This window comes from Lycium barbarum, chromosome 8 (assembly GCF_019175385.1).
Source record: "Lycium barbarum isolate Lr01 chromosome 8, ASM1917538v2, whole genome shotgun sequence".
NCBI classification, from domain to species: domain Eukaryota; kingdom Viridiplantae; phylum Streptophyta; class Magnoliopsida; order Solanales; family Solanaceae; genus Lycium; species Lycium barbarum.
The window spans coordinates 9053524-9071555 of NC_083344.1; the positions used below are offsets into that span (position 1 = coordinate 9053524).

Genomic DNA, 18032 nt, shown 5'->3' on the forward strand with positions numbered 1-18032 from the left:
TATAAACAAGTAAATAAAAAGTATACAAAACGGTGATGAAACATTAAATTTTCAGAATTATAATAAGGGTTAAATTGCGATGAGTTTAGCTTTCAAACTACACTAAAAGCTTTTTTCATTATTAATGTAACTAGTAAATAAATCCGCGTGTCGCGCGGTTATATAAGAAAAAACTTGTCTTAATTAGATTATGTTAACAAATATGTATTTTATTTGCATTTCTGTTTTTTTTTTTAATGAAACTTTTTACTTGAAAGAATACTAAAATTGATGTTGCAATAAACCTAAATTAATTCTTCTTTGAAAAGAATAGAGCCTCTAAAAATGAAGATAGTATCTACAAATTTTATCGTAATTTCAATGTTAACATTTTCTCTTTTTTGTTCTTTACTAAATGATTTTGGTGGGGAGAGAGTTTGTAAAAAATATATATATATATATCAAAAAATCAAAAAATCTTGCATCAACATTAAAATTGTGTATGCTCTTAGAAGGTGCGAGAATAAAAGTATAAGAAAGTGATAATTATCCACATCTCAAATCCTCCAACCATTTTAAAAATCGTTAAATAATTGGATATTCAAATGTCTATAAAATTTAATGAGTTTATTGTGTGTGTATATGAACTAACAAATTGAAGTGAAAATAATTATTTATTTATTCCTCTTAATTAAAGCTTACTCAATTTTTTCAAAAGTAGTATATACTCATCATTAAGTTATATGATTGTCCACAAATAACTCTAGAGTTACAACAATCAACAATGTTAAATATATTTTAAAAAATAAAAGGGCATGAAGAGAATATGTATATTTCTTTCTTTTTCTTCACGCAATAATTGTTTTGAAATATATAAAACCAACAAAAGAAGAAAGAACCACAGATATATAATGGTAGTTTGGTATAAGACAAAAAATAACAAACACTACTAAAAAAATAGGATTTTCCGACCTAAAAAAATGACAATTTCTGACCTCATGAGGTCGGTTTTGGGCAAAAAACGACCTCAAAATCAGGTCGGAAAATAGTGGGTCGGAAATATTACCGACCTCATGAGGTCGGTAAAGTTTTTTTAGTCGGGTATTAATTAAATAAAGTACTGACCTCATTAGGTCAGTAAATTATATTAATAATATAATGATATGAGGAGGTCGGTAATTTATATGAATATATAATGTATTATTTTAGATTTCCGTCGTCGTGAGATCGATATTTTATAATTTTTTCAAAATATTTGCAGAAACCCAACCTCATGAGGTCGGTAATTTGTAATTTTTGGGAAATTTTTTTCAGAAAACCGACCTCATGAGGTCGGTAATTTGCAATTTCTAGATAATTTTGCATAAAACCGACCTCATGAGGTCGGTAATTTGCAGTTTCTGGGAATATTATGCATAAAACCGACCTCATGAGGTCGGTATTCTACAAAAAAATTAGTAGGATCCAGCTGCTATTCCAGCTGCCCCCTTGTCAAGATGAAAACAATTTTATATTCAACTAAAACCAGCTCAAATAGCTGCCAACAATTCACCAAACTACTAAAAAACATAAAACATTAAGCTACTTCAACAAACACATATAATACAACCAACAATACATCAAATTCAATTCGAAACTACTTCAAAGTTGAATCAAAACGTCATTCAAACATTCCGAAGAGACATTAAGCTACGTCAACATTCGCAAGCATCTACACAACATTAAACTACTTCAACCTTTGCAAACATCCACAAAACATTAAACTAGTAGATCTACACTAAGTTAGTCTACAACATTAGACTACTTCACCCCTCGCAAACATCCACAAAACACTTACACAATCCACAAATCCACCACAACATTAACGTTCAAACATGCCTTTGTGTGTTTGACACGTGAGTCCCATCATCTTCCGCACCACTAATTGAGTATGGGGGTTACGAGCATCATCAGGACACGAGGGAATCCCCCTCGAAGCAAGTAATGCGTCTAATTGGGCCCTCATACCGTCAAACTGCAGGTCCCTCCGCCTCTCTCTTTCCTCTGAGGCCTGTAGCTGGCTAGATAGCTCAGCAATCTTTTGCTCCATGGTCATAGCACTCACTCTATCGAATGACTCGGTATTGGAAGAATATAGGCCTTCCAGGGGCGACCTGTATTGACGAAATGCACGGTGTGGCATTCCATAAGCTGTGCCAAATCTAGTGGGACCACCAACACTCCCAAGCCACCTTTCCTCCATTTGTTCTTCTGTCAGTTGTGTGTTGGGTGGCTGAGTACGAAGAAACTCCGCTTTTGAATGTTGATATTGATTCTGAAATTAGAAGGTAAAATTAGCAACCAACTTAAATCTCGAATTCAACAGAAAAAACTATCAAATATTTAGTAAACAACCAAAATATAACATGGTTGAAATCAATACTACTAACAATTCAACTAAAACATGGTTGAAATCAATAGTACTAAAAGGGAAACAAATCAATACTACTAACAATTTTTTCTTTCCTTCAACATCAACTTGCATTCGGGGAAAGCCAACCTGCATAGTTTTTACTATTTGTCTCACCCCGATCTTACTAGGGTGTAATAGGCACCCGACCCCATATTCGGAGCCGAGCGAACCCGCTGACTCATATTACATGCATAATATCTTTGGACTCTTAAATCAATTAAGAATGAAATACATAGTAAGCTTTCAGACACTTTTCTTTCATCGTACTCAAATCAAGTAGAATCTGTAATCACATGAACTTTATAACATAACATAAAATGACATATCGGCTGGTGGAGCCGTTTACAATACCGACACTCTATACCCATGACTCTGTCTGCAAAGTCTCTAACTTCAACCAAGACATCATAGCATAGTACTCTAACTCGGCAACACTCCAGGTCCAAATGGAGCTTGCCAACTTCGCTGGAACATCTTCTATAATGGCTTCTACTCATCTGGGTGTACCTGCGCGGCATGAAACGCAGCCCCCGAAGAAAGGGGGTCAGTACGAGCAATGTACTAAGTATATAAGGCATGAAAAGTAGCATAACGAGGAGCATAAAGTATGAATAATGATGTAATGGGATCATAGAGCATATAGTGAGATAAGAGAGTAACCTGTACATATGAGCGCCTCTTAGGCAGTTGCCATGCATGCTTAGCCTTTTTCAAAAAGAAATATCTCTTGTTCACATATACAGAAAATAGAACATATCATAGCGCCGAACAACGTCGGCTCCCCCACATATGTCCCGCGTCCGAGATGATAAGTTACGCCAACTGCTTAGGTGGCAATGCGTCTATAGCGCAACATATGTCCCTTTTTCCCCATATTCCCCATATGCATATACATATATCATATAAGCAGCATGCATGAGAGCCCAAAGAAAGTCATGTATCTATCGGAGTGACGTAAGGTCGGTAACCTCCGATTATATTATGGAATAATCATCCCGACTTTGTCTCACCTTGAAGGAACAATTATTATAAGATGAGACTATCAACGAAGGATAACATTAAGAGAACGTAGAATAAGATCACAAATCTCGTAAGGCGCCAAATCATATACATATGCACATAGAACCAATTTTCAAGACTCGATGGGTATGTACATAAATCGACACTTGAGAGTCATACACACGTTTCAAGTCAATCCGAGTTAGTATGAGAAAGTTATGAGCGTTTGAAGTACAGAACTTTCTACGAACATTTCAAAAGCCATTTTTGGAAAATCAAGGCAACAATCGTGTTAGGCGCCTTTCGGATATCGTTATGGATCAAATCAAATATATCTTTTGGAACCATATGTACATATCAAAATATATATCAAAGACTCAATGGAATGATTGATCGTGTTAGCATTTGAAGATCAAAACTTTAGTCATATCAATTTTCTTTCGAATGTCATTTGGAGACATATCAAACAAACCTCGGACATCATAGATACGCATCAAAACCATATGATACAACTTATGGAAGTCAAGAATATTAGCCATCCTAGTGGCTCCAAGAATAGGAATTTCCTTGAAATCTTACATACACGTCATTTGCTCGTTTCATAAAGATCATGCCAAAGAAAGAAAAGGGTAAGCCTTACATACCTGCTCTACGTCCTATTAGCTACGCTTAATTGTCCAAGCTCGCTATCGCTAGTCTACATCCAAGAAGATTCACATAATCATTAGATTCATCGTCACACACACTTGTCTTAGTTTTTCAAATAAATTCACTTATGATCTGCCGAAGTTTCGGCAGCACCTCCCCTGTAAATACACCATCCCCGAGAATCTAACTCGGCCCAAATCATCAATCAACAATCCGAGAATTCAACTCGGCCAAACTATCAACAACAATACCACCAATCATACCAACAACATCAACAATCAATTCAAGACGCATTCTAACATTAACAACCTTTGTCATACAATTTAACGACATTTCATTTATATTCAATTCAATTCACATAACATTCAAAACGACTCAATCAACATACTACTTCACCCGACACCTTCCAAATTCAACAAGAACAATAACAACCTATTCCCTTCTTTCAAATTCAATCACAACAATTCAACTTACAATCTTCCAAACACATGTCTCACTTCCAAATTCATGAATTATATTTACAACCTACACATTAGCAATATCATTCCCTCAAATATAAGAAACCATACCAATGTCACACTAACTTCTTCAACAACCCCACAATGACTCCAAATTCACTTCAATTCATCAAACCTTCATTTTCATCATAAAATTCACAACTACAACAATCAAAATACTAAATAAAATTAATTCATCATTTCTACACAAACAACCACTCACACGGCCACAAACATACACATACATATTTCATGAATTCCATCCATTTCTACATACAACAACATGCATAAACCATCCATAACATTTATAAAAGAAGATTGAACCTTACCTTCCTCCACTTGTCTTCTTACTTGGCTAGGGTTTATAAATCACCCAAATTAATGCTTGGCTTACTCCAACAACTCCTTCATGTTAATGAGGACCTTCCAATTAGTTGAAATGCTAGAAGAAAATAATTTTTCTTGATCAATTCCATGACACCATTTTTTGGAGTCTTGGCCGAATGGCCCTCTCTTCTCCTTCTCTTTTTTTTTTTTCCAAGTCTTCTTATGTTGTAAGAAAATGAAACCTCTAGATAATTGTCTCTTGCTAATATATATATATATATATAGGTGCCTCCCACAAGTAATAAGTGGACACATGTCCCTTCTCTCTTTTTCTTGAACTTACTTAAATTAAAACAAAGATGACCACTTGTCTTATTTTTTAAGCTTTGGTCCTTATAATTATAATTAGCCCCATTTAATAAAAATATGGGCATATGCCACACGGCTAACATGGCCCCTTCAAGAACCTTCTTGAATATTTTGTGAAATTCTCATTTTGCCCCTAGCCTTCCGCAATATTACCATGAGCCATTTTGTGAATTTTCCTTTTTACCCTTGACCTTTCTCAATATTTCCATACTAATAAACAACTTGTATATTAAAATAATTTTGGGACATAGTCTTGCCCTTAACCTACCACGACCACCTTGAAATATCCGAATGTATAAAATACGGGATATAACACTATTACTTAAGGCACAAGGAAAAATCTACTTGCTTGCGACTTCAAGGATTTAACACTTCTTTCCCATTTTGTTGCTTACCATGAAGAAGATTGTATTTAGTGTCCTAATGACTTCAAGCTATCACATTCACCTGAGAGTTCTTTCAACAACTTCTCTTAAATGGCCATTGAAGTTTCATAATTTAGCCATGAAATAGTTATCACATTTGCATAAGGTATACCATCGATTTGCAATGCGTAATACATGTATCAAAATATGGCTTGTAAATGTTGCTAAGGTTTTAAAGGAAAATATAATAATGCTATTCAAAATAATACTTATAAATGTTGTTAAGGCTTTAAGTAGAAATACAATAATGCTATTTGAAGTAAGATTTATAGAAGATATAATGATTTGCATAAAAGAAGACTTTAAATGCTATTTAAACTAAGATTTATAAATGTTGCCAAGATCTTAAATGAAAATGCGATTTAAAATAAGAGTTGCAGAAAATATAATAGTTTGTATATAAGTAATAGCTTTTAAGAGAAGACTTAGCAAATTTGAACTTTGAATAAAATTATGTTATATGAAAATGACCATGCAAACAAAATCTAACTGTATTTTTTATAAATATGATGCAAAAGGACGTGAGTTTCTTTCTCCTTTTTATTATTTAACTATACTCGGCTAAAAAATGCATAATTGGGTGACTCTTAAAAAATGTTCATAAAATGTACTTGAACTTATATTTACATATATCTGAAGATATATTGCATTACATGCTGGTGAACTGTAGAAAATTGTTTGTAGCGTGGAACTATAGAGCGAGAACAGATATAGAACATACATTTTAATTTTTGAAATATTATAAAGACATGCTCTTGAAAATCAACTGTTCCAACAAAATAAATATTATAGATACTATTTTAACATAAAAAGAAGAAAATGAATCTTATGGAATTAATTATTAGTTTTCCTTAAATTAACTACCCATTACTAAAACTAAACCCCACTAATTTCGCTAAGGTTCATCTAAATTAAGAAAATAAAATAAAATAAAGAGTTAGTCGTGCAAGGCAGATTTAAAATACACAACAAAATAAGATATAGGAAAAACAATATCGGATCTGGCCCATGTTAGGCCCAACTACTGCGGACTGTTTCCGCTGCTGGGCTTTGGCCCAGATTTTTTAACACTGCTGCAATTCTGTTTCTGCTATATGGGCCTCGACCCAGAATTTCTTTTTGTTTGCTGCGGATAAGGGCTGATGGGGAACGACTCGAGAATATTATGTTGGGATTTTAGCCCAACACCGAATGCGGAAGAAGAACGAGTCCCTCGGACTCGTATGCGATGGTCATGCATAAAATGAAAGGAAAAGTTTTAGTATACGATCAATGAATAATGTTAAACATATGTAATATAAACTAAAAACAAATCAGCAGATTGCGTATATTCTATATGTATATTTTAAGTATACCTTATGTATACACACTCATAAGGATGTATAGAAGGTCAATATCGGAAAGCTTTTGCCCTCGTCTTCCCGATGTTGCGCAAGTTCCAAGGGATTTCATGAATCCCAGGCATGGCTAACACCGGAGAGGGTTCAAGCTTGATCCATAATGACCAATCTAACTTCCCTATCAATGTATTTTCATGAATATACCTCAAGAATACCTAGGTATACAACCTCATGCCTTAACAACATTAAAGCACTTATAACATACTAAGGCACACAATCTGCCCAGCAGTGGCAGTGGACATTGCAAGAAAAACTACACAATATGCTAAGACAAACAGCATCGGCATAGCAATGGCAATGAATATTGCAAGAAAAACTACCCAATATGCTAAGGCAAACAGCACCTGCGTAGCAGTGGCCGTGGACTTCACAAAACTGTCTAACTACAAAATATACTAAGGCACAAAAAAATCTGCATAGCAATAGCAGTAACGAGGGTCTGCAAATTATGAATGATTCACGAATCATATAATACCACACATGAGCATACAACAACAGACAAGCAAGGCATGATTCTAAATCCCTTTGACAGCCAGTCGCACCAAGTTAAGCAAAGATGAAACTAAATTTTATTCATATGTGATAAAACCAGCAAGTTTGATGTTTCAAGCAGCCTTAATCATATGTGGCAAGACACTCAAACTAGACTACAATTTTCTGACTTAAAACAGGGCAAGTACTTAGCATATAAGACTCAGAATAGGCAACATAGGAAAACATGATATTCGGCTTCATATGTTCAACAGGGTATAGATTATTACAAGCTAACTTGGGTTAAATATACTAACATGATATCCATCTAATAGTCAGACCTCTCTGGTTGTTTGCATGAGTCTTAATTCCAAACTAGTTGCAACAAGATAGTCATTTAAGTCATTTTTAAGCAGAAAGTGGTATTTAATCAGAGACACTACATGTTTACAAGCTGATTGAAGTTGAGTTCAGACCCTTGTTAATCCTATTTAGACCTGCTAACATCACTTAAATCCTACTTCATCATGCTGAAGACTATATGAACCAAAATAAATTCATGCCAACACCAAAACCTATCAGAACCAGCTTATGGACTAGCATAGAGACATTAATGATACCATATTAGTATAGTTCATATATATACACTAAATTCTCAGGTTAACAAACTCCACATCCAAGCTTGAAACAGGTTTGTCCTACTAACACATAACCAACTACTAAAACTGGAAGTTAAACCAAACTAAACATGAACATCCAAATATTTTAACTTCTAAGCCGAGACTAAACTAACTAAAACAGGAATATGCCTAATGCTACTAAGCTAAGTTAAACTGAAAATAAACCAACTGAGACAACAACCATGAATGAATACATAAACACTTACTGAGCTACCAGACTGAAATTAATTAACTAAAGAAGAGTTGTTCACATTCAGTTTGACAGATCCTTCATGGCTATGTTTAAACAGCATAGACATGCATTCAAGTGTACTATACTTAAGTGTGGACTCCTCTCTAGGGTTCAATCAATAAGACACAAGTTGACAAGATAATGCACACAGGTAAGTTTTGACACAGGTTTCAGATGGGATGAGCTTAATCTAAGCTAATAGTGGACTTCATGCAACAGATGGACATCTAAAAAGGCACATTAACCATAAACCAAATAGATAAGCAAAGGGGCTGAATAGATCTCCATAGAACACAGAATCCAAACAGAACCATTTAAGGTGTCACCAGCAACAGGATTTGATCAATAAGAGTGACACTAATCCCATTTAGTTTAAACAGGTTTCAGTAATAAGTGAAAGTGTGGATTACATTAAACTACTACTAATTGGATACTGAACAGAAACACGCTAAACATGTTGAACTATTAACAAGCAATCAACTTATAATGTAATTAATAAATATGCTAAATTACACTAAATATAACTACTAATCAACTAGAAACAACCATAACATCTTAATCATACTTAGACTATTAGCAACAAAGGAACTAGCTCAAACTGAATGGCTATTAATCATGCTCAAACCACTACCAATTAGAAGACTAACCATCTAAATAGGCGTACAACAATTACCCTATCCTAACATAACTACAAGAGTTTAACTAAGACATAAATAAGCATGCAGAACTTCATTAGGCTATTATAACATTTTTAAAAACTACAATGGCAACCAAGTATACTCTAAGCATGCTTAAAATTACTAATAGCAGACAATTAAGCTAAACAGCAAACTTAAAGCACCGTGAGAAAAATAACAAATAAAACCCAAAATGACTAAATGGAAGGAAATTTACCTTCTTCGAGTGCAGCGAAGTGGGTACGGGGTCTCGATTTACGCTCGAACACTAACAAAAATCCGAGCTTGAATTCACTCTGACCCGAAACAGTAGCAAAGGCTAAAAATAAAAAATAAAAACAAAGATGATTTTCTATTTTCGAATGAATCTCTAGAAAATATTTAAAACTGATGAAGACTCTTAATTTCTAGGGAAAATTTTAAGCGGCTCTAGACTCTTTTTTTTTTTAGGGAATTTCGGGGGTTTCCAAACTTGTCCTTTAGGGATTCCCGAAACGATTATTTAGAGGGGGAAAATCTAGGGTTTTCTTGGGGTTCAAAAATTGGGCGAGGTTTTAAATCGGATCTTTTTCAAATCAAAAATGTTAGGAGGCTTCTATGACACCGATCAGAGACAAAGACGAAGAAGACAAAACCCATTAAGGGTCTTCAGATGAAAAGCAGAAAAGAGAGGGAAGAAAACAACTTACCTTCTTCTTCAACGGTTGAATCCGAAATGGGGAAGGATGAGCATTAATTTCCTTCCCCAAAATGGCCATGCATGGCCTGTAAGAACAGAAAGGCGTCTGTTGTTTTGCTCTGTTTATTGACGAAGAGAGAGAGAGAAAGAGGAGAGAGAGGAGGGGGGGCGGCGGATGAAGAAGAAAGAACCCTAGTCGTTCATTTGTTAAATGAAAGGGCGGGTCGGGTCGAATGGTGGGCTGGGTCGGTTTATGGGTGTGGGTTGTTGACAAATGGGCTGATCTGAAATAATGTTAGTGGGTTGATGGCCTTTTGGACTAAAATATTTTCTCTTCATGCTATTTTGGGCTTTTAACAATTACATAAAAGACCTCCCTCCATTAACTATGTATTAAAGTGTGCCAAAATATTATTCAATATAAAAGTATGTATTTGTCAGTATTCAGATAAAAAATGAAATTATATGACGTCGTAATAGCCGTGCGATAATATTTTTTAAAAAGCTCAATAGCAAATAAATGATATTATTTAATTGCGTGAAAATAAATGTGTTGCGTGTGCATAGGATGATAAAAATGCTGAAAGGATTATAATGCAAATTATAATAATACTAGTAATACTAATAACGATAGAAATGATAGAAATATGAGGTAGTAACGGTAATGATAAAAATAGCAATAGCTAATGACTACAATAGGGTAATGAAACGTTGTTATAAATAATTATTTCTTAAATTGCCCAAAATATTAGAAGCGTAAATAAATATTTTGGAGGGAGGCGGGACAAAATTGGGTGTCAACACAGATAAGGTGGACATGGAGAAGCTTTAACACCTACAACAGGTAATATTTGAGAAGTTATGCTATATGGAGAATGAAACAAATCCTGCTGGTGCTCCTGAAAATGGATGCTAGAGATGGGATGGAAGGAAGACTATATCACCATGCTCAAATCCTTTGGGAGGAGAGTATGGTGATAAGTTTTTACACTAACTCTGGTTTCTTTTTTGCAGGTTTGGTTTTAGCATGGAAACACAAAGATATCAGGAAAACAGCAATTTTGAAGCCTGTGTGTATCACTGATCTTACTCACCTGGGAAAGGATTTGGTACAAGCTGGTTTCAAATTTGAGGTCATGCTGTTCCTTTTGGAAGCAGATAATTTTGCAACATATATATCATTGAAGGAGGCAAGGAATACAAGCAACATTAAGAAGGATCATGACTCAGTAAAAATACCAAGATTGTTGGCCAAATTGTTCATCAAGAGTGCACACTTGGGACACTGTTTGGCCATAGCAATTACAGGAATTTTCAAGATGGTGAAGACAACAGTTGATCATCACACTGGTTTTCACAGATTGCAGGACTTACAAATGCTACAGATAGCAGCAGCTCACTTGTACTGTTGCTGGCCTTCTCAGACATACATGAGACCAATTTTGCTGGTTTTCACTAAGTACTGTGCAAAGTCACAAGGAAAGATGCAGAGCAAAAGTCCTGGTTTTGCTGGTTTTCACTAAGTACTGTGCATGTTTTTTGATTACATGCACATCTAAGAGACACTATCAAAACAGTTTCATTGAAAGAAAGAACTATTCAATTATTAAGAAAAGCTTTCTTACCTATTAAAAGAAAGAACTATTTAATTATTAAGAAAAGCTTTCTTATTTGGCAGCATCAGTCAATCAACACGTATATATCCCATTCAGAGAAAAAAAATTGACAAAAAATTGTACCAAAATACATCATTCATCAAAACTTGTCACACATATATTCGTATCGGTCAATGAAAATCACTGTCAACTTTAAATATATATTATGAACTAGTTTATCCCACATAAGACAAATATAACACAGAAGACCTATGGTGAGAACATGCCTAGCAAGAAAGTGCATATACTATCCTGTTTTTAGAACCCACGTCATTCTAGCATCTTGAACTAAAGAACTGGCTTTTCTTAGTGATCTACAGAACCTCACTCAAATAAGCCACCAAATTGAAGTAGTCACACGCCAACTTCATCTAGTGATTCAATCTTCAATCTCAAGAGTAAGGATGCAACTTCTTTGTTACCTCTGCACAGAAGAATCTCTGATTTCTCCCTACTACCTATCTCAAACAAGACATGTGAAATCCACTACCTCCCTTTCCCAACTCCTCCCCCCACCACCACCACAAAACCAAAAACAGAAAAGGAAAAGAAATAATAAGAAATAATGTGAAGGATTGAAGGAAAGAAGAAAGTCCCTGTTAACCAAAGAGATGGGCAAACAAATCAAAAACAATACCAGAAAATCACTTTTTGGATAAGTATATTACGAGGCCATTTGTTTAGCTTATTGAAAGTAGTTAATAAGCATTAAGTGCTGAAAACCACTTCTTGGTGTTAAAACTGATTTTATAAATAAAACTTACATGTTTGGATAGAAGCTTAGAAAATGATAATAACCGGTTGATGTGTGGTAAGAAAGTGCTGATAAGAAAATTTTCTGTCAAATGACTAATATGTCCTTAAAGTTTATTTATAAAAATTATAAATTAAAACGCATATGTACAAGAAGAGGAACGAAAAACGAAAATGGAATGGATAGGGAGTTGTATTATGGGAATAGTATTTTCACTTTTTCAGAATTAATAAAAATATTATTAGAGATAAAATAGTAAAATACTTGGTAAAACTAAGTTTGTTTTGGTAAACTTGGCCAAGTTTAGCTTATAAGCACTTTTTTTGTTTACCAAATGCGTTAATAAGTCAAAAAGTGCTTATAAGAAAATTTAACCAGCTTGCCAAAACACCCTCTACCATCTTAACAAAGCAAAATCTCAATAAAATAGAAAATCTAGGAAAAACTTAAAGGTGGCAAGGTAACTTCACTAGAAGCGACACAAGTATTCCATGGTCTCAAAGATCATTAACAGAAACATTATTTGCTTTTATGAAAAACTTGTTGCAGTATAGTTTGGGTACACTAATTTTTTAGTATCACATGATTTCAACCGAATATACATCATATTTGGTGGACTAATCGCATTCATATCAATATAAGCTTTTATTACTCTTCCCAGGTGGGTGCTAAATTGAGTCTGCCCAACCAAGCTTGTCATTGATAGTTTTTATCACCTTCCCCCCACCCCTTACCCCCTATCCTATGCTTCTTCTACCCCTTTTTCCTTGACTTATATTCAATGTGAGACCTTTACATTGTAAAGCAAAAAGACTAGATAATCATCTAGTCATACTTGGTTAATTTAACTGGACCTTTGGTTTTTCTTCTTCTTCACATATAACAAATATAACCAAACTACCCAACATGATTCCTCTGCATGACTTCTGATACCATAACTCAAACCACAGGTAGACCATTATTCATCATTCCTCACCACGACAGCCTCTAACCCACACATCATGACTGGACTAACGCAAAACTCTTGTTCATGTACTGTTCTCTATATCCGCCTTCATATGTCAATCTTATTGCTATTAACTTAACAGGAATGCAAACATCACAAGTACAGGAATTCACTTTGCAAATCAGAAACAAGTACAGGAATTCACTTTACAATATCTGAAACAAGCTTTTTTCAGCTGGGCCTCCTAGCAAATTTCTTAGCCAAGAAAAGAAAGAAAGCATACCTCAAATAGTTGGTTGTAGTCGGCAACGGCGGTACTGGGTAGAGACGGCGTCGACGGTGACTGGCAGGCGGCGATGGTGACTGGCAGGCGGCGTTATTAGGGTTAGAGATAGGGAGGAGAGAAAAGGTGAGAGGAAAGAGAGAGAAAGGAGAAAGATGAAGGGTACGTATACGTTTAAGTGGGTCTGTATTTTTCATTTATTTGACTAATTATACCGACCTCATGAGGTCGGTTTATTTTTTAAAAAATTGAAAAATAAATATTACGACTTTACCGACCTCATGAGGTCGGTTATTTTCCGACCTCAACTGAGGTCGGTTTTTTGAGGTCGGGAAATACTGTTTTTTTAGTAGTGAAAGGTGACTTTAAGTTAACCACATATGTTATATATTCATACTGTATAAGCAAAAATCATTATTGAAGTATGCGATGAGATAGTTCTTTCATAATAAATTAAAGATTTTGAATTTGAACCTTAAAATTAATGAATAATTCCTTGAAACAAGCTAAATGCGAAAAGAAAAAATTAGCACCATAAAAAGTACTTAGAAAAAAGCTTAATAGCAAAAAAAAAAAAAACAACTTAAAATAATTCATCCCAAACACCCTCTTATTAAGGTGACCATAAATTTTTTGGCAGTTTACCCTATGGGCCTATGCACTTTGCAATTGATGAGGAAGAGAGAAAGAGAGGAATAGTGAATTTGTACCTCTCCAACTTACAATTTCACCTGTCTCAATAGGGTTTTAATCTCAGTGAAGATCCTTCCTTCTTTCACTATATCTGCCCAATATATATATGCAATACTTCAAGGAAATAAAATTAAAAAGAAACTAATGAATCATGTCCCCGAAATATGATTTTCTTTTCTTTTTCGACACTTCTCGGATCAGTCCAGTATAATGTATACCTAACAAAGGAGGATATGAAAATACATGAATTAATTAAAGGATAAACTGATGGGACTTTGAAAACAACCAACCCATCGATATAAACAACTGCACATTACAATAGTATTAACATATACTAAACAATTATAGGAGAAAGGGAAAAAGAAAGAGACGATAATCCATAGAATAATTTAAAGAACACCAAGAGGTATAAAAAGATATTGAAATACATTTTCGGGACCTAATCAAGCTGGCAAAAAAATACTTACAAACGAAAACTGTAGTCGGATCCAAATCACAAGCAATAACGATAAACAAAAACAAGTTAATTCAATGTATAATATGCTAGAAAAATATACATATGAGCATTATGACGTAGAAAATGAACCTGAACATAATTACTGATGTGAATTGTGGTTGTTGCATCCTTTCCCCCATTTAGGCGAAGATAGAAATGAGAGAAGCCGATTTTACGAAGTTAAATTTTTTTAAAATTAGCCAAAGTATAAGCAATAATTTTGTTATTCTCCAGACCATTTGAACAGATTACATGAATAAATTATTTTAACAATCATTATTAGACATCACAAGAAAAACAAAAACCTCCTAGAAAATATGCAAAACCTCAAGATTGTGCAAGTTAAAATTCAAACAATGAACTGAAAATTACCTCTACAGAAAGAAAAGCGAGGGACATTCTTAGTGTTGTTGATTGTGCCCATATTCTTAGATCATATTTCAACGTTTTATTTTAGTGCATAAATGATCACCAATTGCAAAATTAATAGTAGCAGTGACTATCACTAATTGCAAAAGTAATAGCAGTGACTTTTGGGCTTTGTAAGCTGGAAAAAAAAGTTAAAGATGAGTAATTAAGAGAATGTAATTATTATAAGAAATGAATTTCCTATTTTAATATATCATATAAATAGGAAAAAGTAGGAAAAATGTCAAAAAAAATGAGAAAAAAAGATAAATATGAATGGTGAATATAGACAGGTGCCACATCACCTTATTTATGCATAACTTTATAATATATATATATATATATAGATTTTACTTCTTGTAATGGATAATTTACCATACTTTATACTCCCTCCGTTTAGTTTTACTTATCCACTTTAACTTTGCACATCCCTTAAACATTAATAAGTAAAGTATATATTTTATCATAATACTCATATTAATGGATGTATAGTCTCAAAAGTCTTAAAAAATGATTTGGAAATGAGTAATTAATGTTAAGCGTAAAACAAAACAAAAAATTATCTTTCTCTTAATATGCTAAAGTGGACAAGTAAAAGTAAAAATTTATTTTTAGTATAGTTGATAAGTAAAAGTGAATGGAGAGAATATGTTACAAATCCACGTTTGCTATAAAAGCTACCTCTTATTGATTTTAAGTTATCCAATAAAAATAGAGAAAAGACATCATTTAACCCTTGAACTTGGCACGAAAACTCACTTTAGCAACTAAACTTAAGTTGTATTTATATACCCCCTTAACAACTTTCATTTCAATTATTTTCCACCCTAAAAAAATAATACCACTCTCACAATGTGAGGTGTATTACACTCGCGTCACGTCATTGCCACGTCAATGCCACATCATTGCCACGTCGTTGCCACATCATTGCCATGTCAAAATTACCAACACTTCATTTTTTATTTTTCTTTTATTATTTTTTCTCTTTCTCTTTCTTCTTCTTTCTCCTCATCCTCACCCTACTTTTATCAACCACTACGCCGCTGCTGCCGTCACCGCCGCCGCCACCGCCGCAAATAAAAAATTATTATTATTATCAGTCTAAATTGAACGAACTGCCCTTCAAAAAATTGGTTGTCAGTTAAGTTTTGTTTTCTTTCGGAAAAAAAAAATGGCGAGTTCTAGTGGTACTATAGGGAGACCATCATCTTCACACGGGTCTGAAAGGCTACCTCCTCATTCTTCTAGTATTACTAATAATGGTTATGGAAGAAAGAAATCAAAAAATGGTGAAAATGAAAATGACAAGGCTGAAGGAGATAGAAAGAAGCTCAGAAGTGGGTTAGGGCGTCAAATTCCAGTTGAGACCGGTCCAAGAAATTGATTACACTTTTGCAAATTGCCCCAAAATTGCAAATTCCGTTCACTTCATCATCATCTCCATTGCAATATTCATCATCAAAATTCTCCATTTCTACCACACCATTGCCACCTCTTTCTTCATCCTTGAGAATAAAAATGCACAACCCAGATCGTCTTTTTCACAGAAGAGAACAAATGCGTAGATGGGTCACTATATTTGAGTTAATAAACAACTGGATTTGAGGAATCTTGAAACAAAAAAGAGGAAGAGATTGTGAAATTGTGCTATAATTAATTGTATGCGGAGGTTTGCAGGTTTGGGGAAAAGAAAGAACAGAAAGAAAGAGAATGGAAAAGAAAAGGAAAAGGAAAAAAATCAGAAAAGAAATTTAAAAAAAACGTCCCATTAAGAATTAAGTGTAATTAATTGTATAATATTTATTTCATTTTTTAATTGTATAACCTTTATTTTATTTTTTAATTTATAATATATATATATATATATATATATATATATATATATATATATATATATATATATATATATATATATATATATATGAGCGGGTTCACTTTTTTTGTTTTTCACTCTCTTAATTATTATTTTTTGTTTTTGTTTTTGCCACGTCAGCATTTGGGGTGGAAAATAATTGAAAATATATTTACAACTAATACTGATAGTCAAACTAATATTTGCAAATACAGAATGATTTAGTATTTATAAATACTAGAGTTAATGGTCAACACACTTGATTTTTTTTATTTTTATTTTTACAAGTTTCACACCCCCAACTATCAATTATTCCCTTTTCATATATGAACTATGACCATTTATGTATTAAAACACAACTCGAAACTGATTAAGCCAACTATCGGTTGTTTCGTTTTTCTATCTGAACTATCACCATCTACTTAACTATGAGTGTTTTAAAACATAGATGATGATAGTTCAGCATGGAAAATGGATAGATGGTGATAATTCAAGTAGAAAAATGGGAGTGAAACTCACAAAAAAGCGATAGTTATGTTTTTGACCATGAACTCTAAATACTAACATAAGTATTGTTTATGGCTTACCCTCCACCATTGCCGCAACTGCAGCCAGAACCACAACCACAGTTTCCTCCGTTACAAGACATTTTTGTTTGAATTTGAAAGACTTAGTAGTAATAAGAGAAGTTGAGAAATTGAGTTATCACTCAATTAAAGCAAGTAATTGTTGTTTGATGAAAGAAGAAAGGCTGGGCTTTTTATAGGAGAAGGAGGATAGAATCGGTCATTTTATGTTTGACACGTGACTAATAATGTGGTATTTGAAAGGTCTGGTGAATAACGTCTGAAATGTATAACGTTTTTTTTGAGATAAGAAGGCATTAAACTTGCTTCTATAAAGAATGACTAAGCATATTGTATTTTTACAATTGAAATGTAGGTCCAGAGAGAAAATATATATTTTATTCCGTTCAAACATCAATAATGACGACATATCCGGTATAATTCCATAAGTAGAATTTGAGAAGGATAGAATGTACGCAAACCTTTACGGTGTAGAGAGATTATTTTTGATAGGCCCTCCGCTCAAAAGAAATATAACCGGTGA

General features: G+C 33.8%; 1 protein-coding gene across 1 annotated transcript in view; it reads right to left on the reverse strand.

Moving 5' to 3' along the window:
* LOC132605876 (metallothionein-like protein type 2) overlaps positions 1–17620 on the reverse strand; it is a 71534-nt gene extending 53914 nt beyond the window's left edge. The window contains exon 1 of the mRNA XM_060319141.1: positions 17510–17620. Within this exon, the coding sequence (XP_060175124.1) occupies positions 17510–17571 (62 nt within the window). The 5' untranslated portion in view covers positions 17572–17620. The remainder of the gene's footprint in view (positions 1–17509) is intronic.
* Positions 17621–18032: the final 412 nt, after the last annotated feature.